The sequence below is a fragment of the Sminthopsis crassicaudata genome, chromosome 4, assembly GCF_048593235.1.
Source record: "Sminthopsis crassicaudata isolate SCR6 chromosome 4, ASM4859323v1, whole genome shotgun sequence".
Taxonomy (NCBI): Eukaryota; Metazoa; Chordata; class Mammalia; order Dasyuromorphia; family Dasyuridae; genus Sminthopsis; species Sminthopsis crassicaudata.
The window spans coordinates 158,063,419-158,082,013 of record NC_133620.1 but is presented as its reverse complement, the minus strand read 5'-3'; the positions used below and the strand labels follow the sequence as shown (position 1 = coordinate 158,082,013).

The following is an 18,595-nucleotide window of genomic DNA, read 5'->3' as shown; positions in this document are numbered from 1 at the left end:
AGGGGAACATTAATGAGAAGGAAACAATGCCTTATTAAAATGTGAAACTATACAAAGTGTTCATCCTTTTCAGCATATTCCCTTTTTTTGCTGCCACATAAAGAGGAAGACATTTATTCCTTTATTATTATGAATATCAAGTAGACTCACTAAAAGATAGTTTGCAAGACTCACATTAGTGTCTTTCAGCTTAAAATAACTATGGACTGGAGGTGTTAAAAGAACCAAATAAACAACCACCACAACAAAAAAGTTACAAAGCAACTTTACGGAAGAAAAAAAAAAAGGAACCCAAAGAATATTAAAATGTCATTCCAAATTTCCTCTACACACAATTTCTTGGCTATATTAACTACTGTCACAGCTTTAGCTATGCTTTTTATTCAGAATTTATATTTATGTTATACTTTTTGAATTTATATTTCTGATCTTGATCTTTTACTTGTTTTACATTTTCAATAACCCATAATTGATCTGTGTCTGAAATCTGATACTGAACTAATTCTTTCTTTGAAACAGTAAGTTTTCCCAATTTTACTCATGACACCCACATTCAACCTGACTTATCAAATATTCAATTTATTTTTCTTCCCCCCCCCCCAAGCTGGGATTAAGTGACTTGCCCAGGGTCACACAGCTAGGAAGTGTTAAGTATCTGACACCAGATTTGATCTCGAGTCCTCCTGAATTCAAGGCTGGTGCTCTGTCCACTATAATTTCTTTCAATTCAAATAAAGATTTTTTTAAATGGATACCTATTGTCTTCCATCTCTATATCATATTAATCATATGTCATTCTCTTTATTTCAATTCTTTTATGTCTTCTTCATTGCTATAATTACTATTAAAGGCCATACTCAGGTTTTTTGAAAGACAAACTGGGGGGGAGGGGAAGAGGGGCAGCTAGGTAGTACAGTGAAGACAGCACTGGCCCTGGAATCAGAAGGGCCCAAATTCAAACCCAAACTCAAATACTTAACATATATTAGCTATGTGATCCTGGGCAAGTCATTTAATCCCAACTGCCTTCCCCGTCCCCCCCCCCCAAAAGACAAACTTGGGTATCCCAAAAATCTCAGAGCAGCTTTTAAGCTTTCATAGCTTGGGATTTTGAGCTACTATATATTAAGGTACTATTTTTGAATCTATTACAGTATCAATACACATAACAGATTCTCAAAAAATGCTTACTGGATAAATACATTTATGTATTACAGATTACCTGTTGATCTGTAGATGGACGTGGCTGGACGGCATCATGACTGACAGAGCCCTTTTTGACCTGTACCCTACCAGGTGGTGGAGGAATTACACCTGAATAGGAACCTTGATTCTCAGTATCTGAAGAATATGAGGTTGTGTGTCGAGATTCTTGTTCATTCTTTGAAGCTCCAAATCGGGGTAAGGGGAGATCCTTTACTATCAAAGACATAATTATTAATAGCAATTTTTAATCATCTTAAAATTAATAAAACAAGAAGTTACTTCCTCAGATACTCTGAATTTATTAAATGCCTATAGCATCCTTTATTTGTGTTTGCTGAACGAAAGTACTCAATATTATAATAGAATTTTTAGAAACTTTTCTTAAATGACTTGGGTAGGAACTTTTATTGTTCTTGTTCAATTTCAATTGCATCCAACTCTTTGTGACCCTTCTTGGGGTTTTCTTAGCAAAGATACAGGAGTAGTTTGTCATTTTCTTCTCCAGCTCACTTTACAGATAAAGGAAACTGAGGCTCTGGGTAAGTGACTTGCCCAAAGCTACACAGTTATAAAGTATCTAAGGCCGTATTTGAACTCAAGAACATAAGTCTTCCTGACTTTAGTTCACTTAGCTGCCCCAAGGAAGGGCCTTACTTAGAAGCAATAATGGATTGTACTAAAATTCAAATTCAAATATACCAAATTTCTAAGTAAAGCATATTTAAAATAATGACTAATTTTTCACATTGGCATTTTATTCAATACATTATCTCTGTGATTATTTGGTACCTATTAGAGACAAGGTACCAACTAGTGAACTGTGATTAATACTATAGTGAGGTATTAATATTTGATTCCTGTTAACCAAATAAAAGCTCCCCCCCTCCCTCCCTCCCTCTCTCTCTCTCTCTCTCTCTCTCTCTCTCTCTCTCTCACACACACACTCACACACACACACACACACACACACACACACACACACACACACACACACACACACACACTTTGATTTATCACAACTAAGTCCTAAGTCCTTTTCTAGTTTGGTTAGGAAGATAAAATGATAACCACTGTAGAGAAAAAAAATAATTCACATAGTATTCATTTAAGGTAATAATCAAAACAATTGTCTTATGGAATTGATCTCATTACATGCCATTTTTTGGCTTTATTTTTCAAAATCTTATTTCCTAAGGATCACTGAGATAAAGAGACACAGGGTCCTAATGACAAATGGGAAAGATGGATACAGAAATAGATATTCAAGAAGTCCACAAAGAGGATAGAAATATAAAGAAAGGCAAAGAAGAAGAGACATACTCAGCACAGCTGGGAAAAGATATAGATCAAACACATGATAGATTTGCAATTCCTGAGAGTGAAAAAAAAAGGCTACGTTAACTCATATGCAAGAGAGATATTTTAAAGGATGTGAAATTTCTTTTTAAAAGGTTCTTTTCATGACTATTTTAAAAGTTAAAGCAACTAGTGGCACAGTATTAGCATATGAGACCTGAATTTTAAAAGCCTGAGTTAACCTGCATGATATATTTACAAGCTAGATGACCCTGGGAAGATCATTTAACCATTTTGTATTTCAACTCCCTTATCTATAAAATGGAGATAACAATAGTACCGATATCCTAGGATTATTATGAGTATAAAATGATCTATTTTTAAATATTTCGTAAACTTTGATAAAGGCTAACTATTATTATACAAGGAGCAGCTAGGAGATGCAGAAGATATAGCACTGGGCTTGGAGGCAGGAAGACCTAAGTTCAAATTCAACATCAGAAACCTCCTACCTGTGTGAACATGGCAAGTCAGTTAACCTCTTTGGATCTATGATACAATGAAAGGAAATGACAAATCACTCCAATATCTTTGCTAAGAAAACCTCATGTAAGGCAATTATTATATTATTTAAAATGGAATTCTTCTAGAAATCATAAAGGAAATATTTTTAATAGCCATTGAATCATCCTTTCTTTTTTTTTTCCCCCTCTCTCTTTTTTTATTAAAGTTTTTTATTTACAAAAGATATGCATGGGTAGTTTTTCAATAATGAACCTTGCAAAACCTTTTGTTCTAAATTTTCCTCCTACCCTCCCCATCCCCACCCCTAATATGGCAGGTAATCCAATACATGTTAAATATGTTAAATGCAATATATATATACAGAGAGAGAGAGAGAGAGAGAGAGAGAGAGAGAGAGAGAGAGAGAGAGAGAGAGAGAGAAAGAGAGTTATCTTGCACAAAAAAAAAAAAAAACTGGATCAAGAAGAAAAATAAAATGAGAAAAACAAAATGAAATTGGATCAAGAAGGGAAAAAAACTGAGAAAGAAAACAAAATGCAAGCAAACAACAACAGAAAGAGTAAGAATGCTATGTTGTGGTCCACACTCGGTTCCCACAGTCCTCTCTCTGGATGTAGAAGGTTCTCTTCATCACAAACTTATTGGAATTGATCTAAATCAACTCATTGTTGGAAAGAGCCATGACTATCAGAATTGATCATCATATAATCCTGTTGTTGTGTACAATGATCTTCTGGTTCTGCTCATTTCACTTAGCATCAGTTCATATAAATCTCCTCACGCCTCTCTAAAATCATCCCTGCTGATCATCTCTTATAGAACAATAATATTCTATAATATTCACATACCATAACTTATTCAGCCACTTTCCAGTTGATGGGCATCCAGTGTTTCCAGTTTCTTGCCACTACACAAAGGGCTGCCACAAACATTTTTGCACATGTGGATCCCTTTCCCAAGGAGAGGTATTTTTAGAGTGATTGTTAAAAATACCATTCTCACTCCCAATGCTTTTGTTAACTCTTTTGAGTCTTGTGTCATGAAATTCCTACATGCAGTGGGTTATTTTCCCATACAAAAAAAAAAAAAAATAATAATAATAAAAAATTAAAAATTAAAAAAAAAAATGAATGGAGGGTAAAGAAAAAAAAAAAAAACCCCTGAAAACATCTATTTGGGTCAAACATGGAGCTAAAAATGTGCTCATACTTTAAAAATTCTGAGATATAGAATTGGCTGGATGGTTGGGCTTAATAAAGACATTCTATTTGCCTTACACAGAATACAAGAATCTCTGACATGGAAAGGACCTCAGCTGGAATCTAGTCCAACCACCCTTAATCAAGAATATTCTCTAATGCATACCTGACAAGTGATCATTCAACCTTTAATTGAAGTTTCCAATGAAAGGTAACCTACTTTACCTAACCATTCTATCTTTGGTTAGTTCTAATTGTTAGAAAATGGGGATCTCCAAAGGATCACTGACCTGTTTATTAAAGCCAACATCCAAATTGAAACCTATCCAACACTATTCATCTTATGTGATGCTTCAACAAGTTTTTCCATATGTTCACCACAGGAGTATACCCAACATGGGGGTCTTCTTAATTTTCTCTTGAAATAATGAGGTCCTTGGAGTAGCGTAAGTCATCCTTTGATTTGCTTACTTTTGGAGAGAGGCAAAGGGGACTTTATTGTGTCACAGCATCCTCATACCATATATCTTTCTCTTAACAAATGAAAAAATAATTGTAAAGCATTTAATAGTGTCTGACACATAGTAAACACTTGATGTTGGTTATTATTATTTATTGTCCTATGAGTTACCATAAAGTTCAATTCTTTATAGACTATATAGTTTACTACTATGACTCAGAATCATATAGTTTCAGCAAAAGAACACAAGTTCAAAATTGGGCTTTTCTTTCAAGAAAAAGCTTGGAGGGGCAGCTAGTTGATACAGTGGATAGAGCAACAGCCCTGGAGTCTAGAAAAGATTTGGAGTCATTCAAAAACAGGACTCAATTTCCTAAAAGCAATTCAGGCATTCTCTGAAGGAATTATGGGTCAAAGTTCATTGTTCACTTAAAGCATCTGTTCAAGGCATAAACAATCAGATTGTCCATTCAATTGCTTTAACATAATCTGGTCAATAATTCACTTAGCTTTTCTAAAATGGATGAGACCATACTCTTTTAAAAGACTTTGTATCTCATTTAAGAAGCTGTGCAAGTAGTTTTATGGATAACCATAGGAAAAAAAGATTTATTAATAAGGAATTCCTCTTCAATGTGAACTCTGTGTTAAGTCAAGTTAATCAAACCTCTATTTTCTTCTTTACAACTTTTATCCAATATCTGAAGTTCTGCTTTCTAAAGCCAAGCAGAAAAAAATCTAATATCTTTTCTACATTATAATCCTTCAAATTTTTTATGTGGCATTTCTAGTTACCTTATCATTTAGATCTTTAATTCAAGGTTAAAGTTAAAATATGTATCAGAATGTTTAATGCAGTTTTACACAGTCCAGAGTAGATTATTATTTTGTTTCAACAAATAATGCCATTTATAATTAGCCCAGAACCACTTAAAACTTTTCACCCACTAAAAAGAACTTAAAAGACACTCTCTCTTTAAATAATCTACTTGAAGATTTTACTAAGTACAGATTAAAAGCAAATGTGTCTCCAATTCTGTGACTCCAAAACTACTGGCCATTGTCAGTTCTGTGGTTCAGCTTAGCCTACATACTACTCATTTAAAAAGTTCTGATTCTGAATTTGCAAACAACTTCTGTTTAACATTTGAATATAATTTCTATCTTCTTTCCCTAGTCTAACCCCAATTAACCATGACTCTAATATGCCATTATAGTTCATCAAAGTGCAATCTAAAACAGTATAAGAGAATATTCAAGGTCTGACTTATAAAAGAAAGGAAAGACTAAGAATATGAGAAAAATAGAATGCATTAAACATATTTACCTGGAGAGCTATATGAATGCATGTATATTTATACACAAATAAGTGAAAAGATTGAATTGAGTCCAATTTTCTGTGATATGAATCTAGAAAAATCTCACTTTTCTAGCTTTTAACATCTGTGAATATAAAGTAGAAAGAAATTCTCTTCCCTAGTATTTACATACAAAACTGTACAAATATGGCATATCAGACATGATCACTAACCACTAAAAAGTATCCAACAAGTTTATATGACTATCATCAAACTATAAAAATAAGCAAAACTTAAGAATGGATGCCCATTAATTGGAGAATGGCTGGGTAAATTATGGTATATGAATGTTATGGAATATTATTGTTCTGTAAAAAATGACCAGCAGGATGAAAACAGAGAGGCTTAGAGAGACTTACATGAACTGATGCTAAGTGAAAAAAGCAGAACCAGGAGATCATAGTACACTTCAACAACAATATCAAATGAGGATCAATTCTGATATAAGTGGCTATCTTCAACAATGAGAGGATCCAAATCAGGTCCAACTGATTGGTAATGAACAGAACCAGCTACACCCAGGAAAGAAAACTGGGAAATGAGTATGGCCCATAACAGCACTTCACTCTTTCTGTTATTGTTTGCTTGCATTTTTGTTTTTCTTCTCAGATTATTTTTACCTTCTTTGTAAATGCAATTTTTCTTGTGCAGCAAGATAACTGTATAAATATGTATACATAGATTATATTTAACATATACTTTAACATGTATGAGACTACCTTCCATCTAGGGGAAGGGATGGGGGGAAGGAAGGGAAAATTTGGAACAAAAGTTTTTGGAAGGGTCAATGTTGAAAAATTACCCATGCATGTTTTGTCAATAAAAAGCTATAATTAAATTTTTTTTTTAAAAAAAGGTCCATTAATTTGGTTTGCAATAATAACAAATTTCATATTTACCCGTATTTATGCTTTCCACTCTTAATGGGAGACCAGATTGGGCCACAGCCACAAGTTTTAAAGCAATATAGAACTGACTTCTTCCAAAATAGCCAAGTCTTGTTGCACCACAAAGTTCCATAATCTGCAAAAAGAACATAATGTCCAAGGTAAGGATATATGCCAAAACCAAACAAAAAAACCCCAAACCCTAAAACAAAAAAGTTTTGCTTGAAGAAAATAATTCATTTTACTAATTTTTTCAAAACAGAATGTACTATATTAATTCTACTCTTTCAAATTTCATCTTTTCACATTTGCAGATTTGAAAATGTAATTTTTAGAAAGAGTTGAAAATAATTTTTAAAAATTTCTTTGGTCCTCTTGTACAACTAAAGTCTACCTTCTTGGTCATTTCATTCTGTTCCATGTTTCCATTATAAGTTTCATTTAAGACAATTAATAATGAAATTATGTACACTGCCTTTCTCAATGACTAATTTAATAAAATGACAGAGTGACTAGTATGGTAGATTTAGGAGGTATTTGGCATAATAGACCAGATGAAGATCAAATTAAACTTTCTAAAACTGAAAAGGGATTGCAATTCAATTACCTTTAAAGGTAGGGCAAAAAGGGAACAGGTAAGATAGCAAAAGAATTTTAGCATATGAGAAAGGGAAGGTTAGTGAGGGTGGGACATGGAGTAGAGTAGGGGAACTTCAAAGAAAGAAAAAGGTATCGAACAAGTAGTGTGGGGAAATCTCATAAACTGACTTCTAGAGATAAATAAAAGAATTGCTGGGTAGCAGCAAGGGCCCAAATGAACTTAGGTAATAAAAATTTGTAGTGGATTCAGTCAACAGAATTTTATGACTTCCTCTAGAAAGAGTTAATCAGCTCTGAAATAGGAATGGGAAAGGCAGATGATGGAGTGAGGCAAAAGACAAGCTTTAAGAACTAGCAGAGCGGGAACAAGGCATCAGTAAGGGAGACAAAAGATTTAAGGGGTGGAAAAGATCTTTTAATTGTTTAACTATAGTTTCAATTGAAGAGAGAAAAAAGTAAAACTAGAAAGGCCTTGGTTTTCCAAGTTATTTGGGACTAGAAGTCATGGTGGGGCTAAAAAGAAAAGAAGAGGAGGCAGCTAGGTAGAGCAGTGTATGAGAGAGCACCATATAGAGTACCAGCCCTGAATTCAAATCTAACCTCAGACACTTAACACTTCCTAGCTGTGTGACAGTGGGCAAGTAATTTAATCCCAATTGAGAGAGAAAGACAGACAGACAGACAGACAGACAACAGAATAATCAGAAGAGAATTTTAAATTTCAATAACCTGAAGGTGAGTTTGAGATAACTATGTGATCTAAAATGCAACCATTCTTGTGAATGTGGAGGAAAATAATTTTTTAAAAAAATGTGTATCAATAAATATTATACAACATTTTAAGTGAATAATGAGGCTAAAGTAAGTGATACAAAGAGTATTAATAAAATATTAAAAATATATATGTAGAGGACTTACTGCCAAGATGGTTACTTGAAAAAAACTCTCAGAATTTTGCACACAGTATTTATTAAAGGACTTACTAAAATTTACATCAAATCAAAAATAATAAGAAACTATAGTAACTTTTTTTTTTTTAGCTGAAGCAATTGGGGTTAAATGACTTGCCCAGGGTCACACAGCTAGGAAGTGTTAAGTGTCTGAGGCCACATTTGAACTCAAGTCCTCCTGACTTCAGGACTGGTCCTCTATCCATTGCATCACCTAGCTGCCCTGAAAGTAATTTCTTCTACTTAAAATTGGGTGTGCATGCATGGGTGAATGTGGGGACAGGGACATAGGAACACAGACACAGACAGACACAGACATACACACATACACACACAGAAGCTCAAAAACAATAAATAGAAAAGGGGTCTCTCAAGTAAAATGAGTGCCAGATCAATTGGAAACAGGAGTTATATAGTCTATATGGCTTTATTTCCAAGAGAAGCAAAAGAAAAAAATCTCACCTGAAAGTCTCATGGTAGAGACCTTGAAAACCTAAGCAAATAACAATGGATGGGTACCACAGAGATGCTACAGTGTTCCGGGGAGAAACTCAGACCCATGGGCTCTGAAACTCTCTCACAGTCAACATCTAAAGATCCAAGGCTCTGATTTTTTCAATCCAGGGTGGTCTAGCTTATGCCCAAGGGACCCAAAGCAAACTCAAGCAGAGATAATAATCTGATACAAAGTCAATTTAAAAATTAATGCTGGAGAAATTAGTAAATCAAAGAAAACACTACGTAGCATAAGAAAATTATTGCAAATCTAACTTCCTAATAAATCTCAAGACTCAAAGGCAAAAAAAAAAAAAAAAAAAAAAAAAGTTTTTCCAAAATGACTATAATAATCCTAAGAAAAAACAAAGCAAGAGGTTTGTTTTTGTTTTTTTTTTTTTTTTTTAAATGATAGTTTAGAAAAGAAAGTAGTACATCTTACAAATTTCTGAATGCTAGAACAGGCTAAAAAAAATATAAGCTCTCTTGATATCAGAAACTGACCTGGAAAATAGATCAAGGAGAAATAATTTCAAAATTATCAGACTTCCTGAAAACCATGATTTTTTTTCAAAAGCTATGGCATTTTATTTTAAGAATCATAAAATGAAAACTACTCAAATCTATTAGAACCAAATAGCAAAGTAAAGAACCCATGAGCACCTCCTGAAAGGAACCACATAAAGAAAAGTCCCAATAACATCCATCAGTCAAAATCCAGAGCCTCCACATCAGAAAAAATACAGCAACCAAAAAAAAAATAAAAAATAAAGCAGTTCTGGTGCCAAAGAACTAATTAGGATCACACAAAAGCTGGAAGTTTTTACCAAAAAAAAATTTAGAGAAGATTTTGGAATACTTTGGATATTCCAAAAGGCTGAAAACAGAAAGCTTACAACCAAAAACATTTTACCCTGAAAACAGAATATGATCTTCAGGGGGGAAAAAATGGATCTTTAATAAAAAAAAAAAAATTAAACATTCTTGATGAAAAAATCAGAACTGAATATGAACTCTGAAATTCAAACTCAAGAATCTAGAGAAAGCTAGAAAGGCAGCTGAATTTGAGCAACTGGAAGGAACTGTATGAAGATGTGTACTGCTAATATTCTAATCGAAGTTAAAGGAAACAAGTATCCTTTCAAAATCCTTATGTGTTCAAAAGATATGGAGAGAATTAATATGGGGAATGAACAATAATAGACAAAATAAATTTCCTGATCTTCAAGAGTGGAGAGTGCCTTGGACTGTCTCTTAGACAATTGGAATGAATAACCTGTGATTTGAGTGTAATGGAATACTAATAGGCTGTAAGAATTTTAGAAAAGACAATTTCAGAGAATCCTGGAGATTAAGAATTAAATGATGAGTAAAGTGAGCAAATCTAGTAAAAATAATATATACAACAAAGTTAAAAAAAAAAAAAACAACAACACAAAAACTTTGAAATACTTAAGAAATCTGAGCAAAGTAATGACCACTAATTATATATCCAGAGGATCCATGATAAAGCATATTATCTAGTTACTGACAGAGAAATGAAGAACATAAAGTACAGAGAAGACACGTTTTTTGATATGGCCAATGTAGATATTTTGCTTTACTATGCTTATTTAATATTATAAGGAGTTTTTTCTCTAAGTTGGTGAAAAGGGGTAGGTCAAGGGTTACCAAAAGTGATACCCCAATAAAAAAGGCCACTGAAACTTTTTTTAATGTACTGAAGAAAACAAAAGTTCAAAAAGAAGTATCAATAAGCAGGATAATTTTGAAAGTAACAGCAGAATTTATCATATATTTTTTTAAAAAAGCAAGTGGTATAAAGTGAAATTCATAATTTCATATAGATCCACTTATGTTCTGTTATATATACAAAAATATTTTTAGAGTTTAGGGTCTTAATTTTTTAAAAAAAGGTTTAAATATACAGAAGCCACAAATGTGTTAGTACTATCGTGTTAATTAATCATAATAAAAATAACCCAGTGTTTTTAATATTTTTAAAGTATAAATAATGCCACTCTATTATAGTCACAATCCTGAAAGGTATAAATTATCCCCATTTTTTTCAGATAAAGAAACTGAGGCTGAGAGAAATTAAGTGACTGACCCAGGTTCACGCAACTTTTATCTGAGTGAAGCTGGATTTGAATTCAGTTCCTCTTGTTTAGCCCTACTCAACATACCATGTAACTTTTTAAAAAAAATAAACTGTAAGTAATATTCAGTGTCACATGCAATCCTCTTTTTTCTTTGTATAAAGAAATCCATGTTCATTGACTATTTGTTAAATTCGTAATAAAAAAAAAATTCAAAATAAAAGTAATAAAGGCATGCTTCTTTCCAAATAAACAAGGAGAATACAGAGATCATGGCAACCAAAGGAGGTTGATAAACTGGGAGGTCAGTGTGTTTCAAAGTACATCAAGGTGTACACTGAAATCACCAAGGAAGTGCAGAGATTATAGTAGAAAGACTGTAATCAATGCAATTAAGTTAAGAAAAAAAAGAAAAATGACTGGAAGAGATACAGTAACAAACATCTGGTCAAAGTGATATAACAGAATAGAGTATCTTCCAAAAGAAGGACAGTGATAGAGCAAAATTCTGTGACAGTAATGATGATCAAGAGTATGCGAATTTCTCTCCCATTCCTATGTGCTCAGAAACAAAAAGACAAAAAAGTAGCCAGACTGAAGAGCATATTTAGGGATGAAATTTCTTCAGAATGTCATATTTCTGTGAACACTAAAAAGGGAAGAAGTTTAAGCAATCACAAATGGCAGGAAATTTATTAACAATAGATTATGAATTTCAAATAGAATAAAGAAAAATCTGGGAAGGCACAGGAATATAAAAACAAGAGACAGCATGGAACTAATTAGGGATGAGAACAGCAAGGTTGGGAAAGTCTTTAGATGAAGTAAAACAACTGTTCTGAATCATAGGGATTAAAAGAATGGAAGCAGAACTGTGACTATTAGATGATAAGGCAAAGAGTACCAAATATAAAAAAGCTCCTAGATTTAATTGCCCCCCAAATTCTGAGAAAACTGTCTCTGAAAATGATATATCTTTTCACATGGAAATCTCTCAGGTGATTGAAGTAGCAGAAGGTAGGGTCATAGCTTGTTTTTGGTGGCCAGGAGGATCCTGAGGTGGAAGAGATTATCTGATATTATATCTCAGGCAAAACCCCTCTGTTTTTATATTACTAATTAAATTTGTACTGTCTCTTCCTGAAATTCCATAATCTTCTACTCTCCTCTATTCCCAAACATCAAATATCATGTCATATGCAGGAAGAGTTTCATAAGAAAGGATAGTAGTGAAATAAAAATTGAATCAAATTATATTTGCCTAAAACTATAAAAATCCAAATGTCAGTATCAAGGTAAGATATGAAAAGAAAAACTCCTCTAGCAGCAAATATTTATATCAAGTAAGTATCTGTGAATACTTAAATTAAAAAAAAAAATCTGCTGAGGGCCAAAAATTACTGTCTCTGCCACTAAAGGGCACACACTAATCTGCTATAACAGAAAAGACAACTAAAGAAAAGTCAGGAAACCAGATTTTTTTTTTTTTTTTTTTAAAGGAGGTAATGGAACATTAATTCAGGGTTAAAGGAAGGAAGGTGACACAATAATTTAATGACTAAAGATGGGACATACAATTAAGCTATTATGTTTTTATGGTAACTATCTTTTATTCACAAATTCTTTTCACCAATCTAACACTGCTGAGGTGTTAATACATGTTCCTAGATATGTTCCATTCAAAAAAAGAAAATGCCTCTACCCCATGTTATCCTTCTATTTCTATCTATTTGCATCAAACTGGCACATTTACATTTTTTTTCAGGTTTCTAAGGCATTAAGTTTTGATACTCTATAAGATGAATTTAACTGGCATGATGTGAATTTAGTTTCCTAGCACACTTTAAAGTGTTTGGCTGATTGTATTGATACAAAATGCACTACTTTATCTCTGTTCCTACCTTGTGGGCTACATTTTATTTACATCTTAAATCATTCTATAATGGAAGAAATGAATTTTAAATGATGGAATCAATGTTTTTGTATGTGGCCAACCCTGGGAAACACCAGGAAAACATTAGAAAAGCTAGTAAGGGAAAATTGCTTTGAAGCCCTCCCCCACTAAGCATTCAATAAGTTGCTAGGAGTCCAAGGCCCTGGAGAATGTTCCCAGGGTTTCCCAGGCTACATCACTGCTTAGCCAGGCCATCTCATAACATAGCAACTTCTTGGTGGAGTGAGAGACCTGTGGGTGGCAACTGTTAAAATCCTCTCCTACCCACAGTATTTTCTAAAGTATCACAGATATAGAATTGTAATAAACCAAAAAGTTTATTTCATATTTTTCCTAGCTAGAATGGACCTTGGCCACATTATCTCAAAATTATTTAGTGCATGGGTGTCACAGATGACAAGCTCCTATCTGAAAATTCGAAACCCCAAACCACAAATATGAAATCTGAAGTATCTCTTAAGATATCCCATCCCCTATCTTCAACATAAAGAAGATCCAACTCACTTCCAGTTGATCAATGATGGACAGAAATAACTACACCCAGAGAAGGAACACTGGGAAGTGAATGTAAATTGTTAGCACTACTGTCTATCTACCCAGGTTACTTATACCTTCGGAAGCTAATACATAATGTGCAACAAGAAAATGGTATTTACACACATATATTGTATCTAGGTTATATTGTAACACATGTAAAATGTATGGGATTGCCTGTCATGGGGGGAGGGAGTGGAGGGAGGGGGGGGATAATTTGGAAAAATGAATACATGGGATCATATTATTAAAAAAAAAAAAAAAAAAAAAAAAAAAAAAAAAAGTCAGTTCCTGGAAGGCACTGACTATTTCTTTTCATTTCTATTTGTACTGCCAGGGCCCTATATGGTGCCCTGTATATAGTAAATACTTAATAAATACATTTTTAACCCTTAAAAAAAAAAAAAAAAAGATATCCCACCCCCCACAATGCTTTAATGAAGCAAAGGAAATAGTGTACAATAGATATAATTCAGTTAAGCTCCAGGACAACTGATCATTAACTATCTTGGTTACCCACCTCTGAACACTCTCCAGCTTATCAATATTCTTTTTAAGTCACTGTGAACACCAAAACACAACACAAAGTGTTGTGGTCTGACTTAGGCAGAATACAACAAGATCATCAACTTGCTATTTCTGAACTCTGTAAAATCTTCCATGTTTTACATAGCTTCTATCTACCAGTGTTTTCTATTTTCTACATCATATGCTTATGATAGGCCTTTTGTATTCAAGTGTAAGACTTAAAATTCATTCCTACAGTTGAAATACTGTTCTAGATTCAATGCTCTAGATTCCCATAGTTCTTTTCTCTGGATGTGGATGACATTTTCTATTCAAAGTCTATTGGAATTGTCTTGGATCCCTATATTGCTGAGAAGAGCAAAGTCTATCATAGTTGAACATCACACAATCTTGTTCAATTTTACTAGATTCAATGTTCTAACCTGTCAAGTTTCTTTTAGTTCCTATTATCCAATTTGTTAAACTATCCCTGAGTTTTTGTGTCAAGTGCAAAGATGAGAATACTATCTGTGCTTTTATCCAGGTCACTTGATAAAAATGTTAAATAGTAGAGGGACAAGCACAGATCTCTGAAGAACTGCATACCTCCTTCTTGTACTGATACTGAATCATTTACTAGTCTCTCATCTACAATTGCCCAATTCATATTTCTTCATCTTCTCCACATGAATAGTATGCAATACTTTATCAAAAATCTTTGTTAAAATCTAGGTAAAACTATATGTATCCATAGCACTTTCCTCCACCTATTAGTTTAGTAATCCTGTTCACTATATGTTCTCTAGTTCAAAATGTTCCTGAGATGTTTTCAAACACGGTCTTTGAATTTGGTAACAGATGAATGGTGATAGGACAAGGGACTCAAGAGTACATGAGAATATATTTTTGCCCTGGACTTTTATAGGGCCAAGATTATAAAGGAAGAAAAGTTAAGCCAATGCAGAGCTGATAAAGAACTTGTAGAACATGGAGGTGTAGATGGACTAGAAGTTGAGGTGATAAGAGGGAAAAAATTTAGGAAGAAGGACAACTGGAAGGATAGGACCAGAAAGGGAAATTTCAGAGTGTAGAATTATGGTAGTGGCAAAATTACGAGTGGTGTGACATTTAAAGTAAGACCCATGCCTGTGGGTGACTGGTAAATAAAGACATAGGCCTTGGGTGCTAAATTTATAAACTGTAAACTAAGGTAATGTGAGTAAAATATAATGGATTGATGGGTAGATATGGATTTTTATTTTCAGGCAATGTACTTTGTAAAGCAATCTCATGTCAAAAACAGAGTAGATCAATTATTTTTTTTCTCCTTAATGTAGATTGCAATTCTCAAGAATAAGAACTAGGTTAAGACAGAAAGTCTGCTCCAAGCATAAATGTTCTTCACCTCCTTGAGACTCAGTTTTCTATGTAAAGTGAAGGGTTTGGCCTACATTAGGGCTTCTTAAATGTTTTATGAGAAATGCTTACAGGACCTGACCTGTATCAGCTACTTCTTACCAACTGTTAACATTGGCTGGAGAGGTCAATAATAATTATGTGTATTGTTGGACTTGCTCATCAACATCCAAAACAGTTAAGGAATAACTTCAACTGGTCCTGCCTACATTAAAGACAAAAAAGAATAAACTAAGTTCTCTTTCCTATATATTAAAGCTTTACCCAGAAACTTAGAAGATTATGTAAATGAGGATATTTGTGTCCCTCTCATGAATTCACTCCCCAAAATGTTAAGGACTTTTCTTAGAATCTCATGAAATTGCATGGATACAAAGATATACACTGCTTGTCCATTAGCTGCCTCTTGTTCTCACTATGAGTCTGATTCATCATTTTCCCCCAGTAATACATTTCCCTGATGACAATGTAAATGATACTTTTTCTGCACAATTAGTTGTTTAAAATATTTTGCACCACACACATTGCAACCTATTGTTATTTGGGTGAGCCTTAGTATTCCATAACTTTAAACTATACATTGTACTTTTCCTCCCGCTTAATATCAGTGTATAACTACTGAAGTATATGTGTGTGTGTGCATGTATATATGTGTATAAATAAATAAATAAAGTACAGCCTTTACTGGAAGAGTCTTAAAAGTTATTTTTCCTCTAACAAATCAATTTTTTTAGTAAATAGCAAATGGAAAACAGTGGGATTTTGTCATCAATATACCTATCACTCAACTGAGATTGTAAAGTAGAATACTATTTGCAAAAGCCTATGTATTCCCTTCTATTATCCTCACTAAGAATCTGATTTATGTATATAATCAGAAAATTGTATATAACCATGAATATGAGTTAGTAGTTACTGACTTAAAATACTAAGGTTTGAGATACTTTTTAAAAACATTAGCATCTCCTCCCTCTGCCCTTCCATTCTCTTAGAATCATTCCCTGAAAATTGTACATCCTCCAAAAGTTATCTGCTCCCTCCCTGCATTTGGACCAGTTTCAGGACCCTGGTGATCCCCCTTCTCATTATCCCTACCCTTTCCAGCAGAATATCCAGAAATATAGTGCAAAAAAGGGTGTTAGTTTTATTCACCTTTGATAGTAAACAAAAACAAAAAACTATCACAACCCCCCTTAAAATGGTTTCCTTTTTTTTGGGGGGGAAAGAAGGGAGGAGGGCTTTTCTTCCATTTTTTTTTTACTTAGATTTAAATAATATTAAAATGTAAAATAAAACTAGAGGGTTAGGAGAGGGAACATTAAGTGCCTGTTACATGGTAGACACTACTAAATGTTTTACAAATTTTATCTCATTTGTTTCTCACTACCATCCTTGTGAGGTGATTATTATTTTTCTTATTTCACAAATGGCAGTTAAGTGAGGTAATCAAGGTCCCACATACACACATATATAATAAGTATCCATTTAGAAGATTACTAAGACCATATTGACCCATGAATCAGATAAACAATCATAATCCTTGATTGCTCAGTATAAACAGATATACAAATAGTCAATGAAAACAAATTTTTGAGACAGTCTCAATATACCAGAGAAAGTCTTCAGTGGCAAAGGTTAAAAAACAGAGTAGTTGAGATAAGGCAATAGAGTTACTATTCTATCTTGAATGTTTAGCTGATGGTTACTTATTTCTATAAAAGCATAAAATATGTTAGAAGATCCTTTCTAAAAGGACTATAAAACTGTGCATATGCTTTGATCCAGTAATACCACTATTGCAACTAAACCCAAAGAGATTAAAAAAAAAAAAAAAAAAAAAAGAACCTACAGGTACAAAAATATAGCAGTTCTTTTTGTGGTAGCTAAGAATTGGAAATTGAGAGAACAGGACACTGGAAATTGATGCTCGTGAATTGGGGAATGGTTGAACAAGTTGTGGTATATAATTGAGATGGAACACTACTGTGCTACAAGAAATGACAAAGCAGAATGCTTTGAAAAGATTCACATGAACAGATACAAAGTGAGCTGAACCAGGAGAACAGTGTGTACAGCAACAACAATATTGTACAATGATCAGCTGTGAATGACTTATCTATTCTTAGCGGGATCTAAAACAATTTCCCAAATTTTCCAGGGAGAAAAAAGGCCAAGAGTACAAAGAATATACTGAGGCCTAAATGTAATGAGTCCAACTGTATATCTAAGATTAACCATTAAGAGATGTAAGCACTTTCAATTGGTACATAAGGAAAAAAAGGAAAAAAAGAGCCAATCGATCCTTGCATTTTCATAATAAAAATATTGAAGTAACAGTATTCTTTGGTCATATGTTAGGTTCTTACTAAATGCTAAGTTGGTACTTAACAATTCTCTAGCTCAGAGTTCACACCTTTAGTTCAAACAAGCAAATTCATTGGTTCTAAGTAGTTCCCACAAGCCCCTGCAGTACCCACAAGCCCATTCTCTGGGAGGATAAAAAGAGGCAACATTGAGTCTGAAGAGCAGTCTAGACTGGGAAAAGAACAAGACTTCCTGGGAGAACTTCAGGGAAGCTCAAGAAGATTCAGAGCCAGGATTCAGGAAGAAGAGGATTTGAGATTCTACCTTCGCTCTGGGTGGAAGGCTTGAGAAGCCTCCCAAGAAACCTGCTCACAGAGAAAAGGATTATACAGAAAAGAAACCTCCTCCCAGAGAAGGAGAGACAATCAGAACTTTACAGTCACATATGCTTTTGGTAGGCTTAAGTCATACTATGTGAAACTTGTTCCATGCAGAAATACATGGATGAAAATGTGACTGAACATGTACCTTTAGTCAGATACTGAATGTGGTTTAGAGATATTCTAATGAATCTTAGTTTTAACATACTGGCACTTAGCAAAATTTCAACCATGACTTTTCCTCACAGGGACCTCAATGAAGTAATCAAGTAATCCTCTGCAGAAAACTACTTAACATAAATGACAGCAATGCCTAGTAATGGGTCATTCATTAAAGGAGTGACCTGTTCACTCAGTTAACTGCAGATAGTGTTAATTATATGACAAGAGGTGGAGGAAGGAGTGCTATTTTATTAAAGATGACT

The 18,595-nt window shown here is 33.6% G+C and overlaps 1 protein-coding gene across 6 annotated transcripts in view; it reads right to left on the bottom strand.

The window, feature by feature from the left end:
• REPS1 (RALBP1 associated Eps domain containing 1) overlaps positions 1–18,595 on the bottom strand; it is an 87,400-nt gene that overhangs the window by 51,650 nt on the left and 17,155 nt on the right. For all 6 annotated transcript variants that reach the window (XM_074309710.1, XM_074309711.1, XM_074309708.1 and 3 more), the window contains exons 2-3: positions 6,944–7,067; positions 1,223–1,419 (exon numbers count right to left, since the gene is read on the bottom strand). In XM_074309710.1, coding sequence (XP_074165811.1) covers positions 1,223–1,419; positions 6,944–7,067 — 321 coding nt within the window. The remainder of the gene's footprint in view (positions 1–1,222; positions 1,420–6,943; positions 7,068–18,595) is intronic.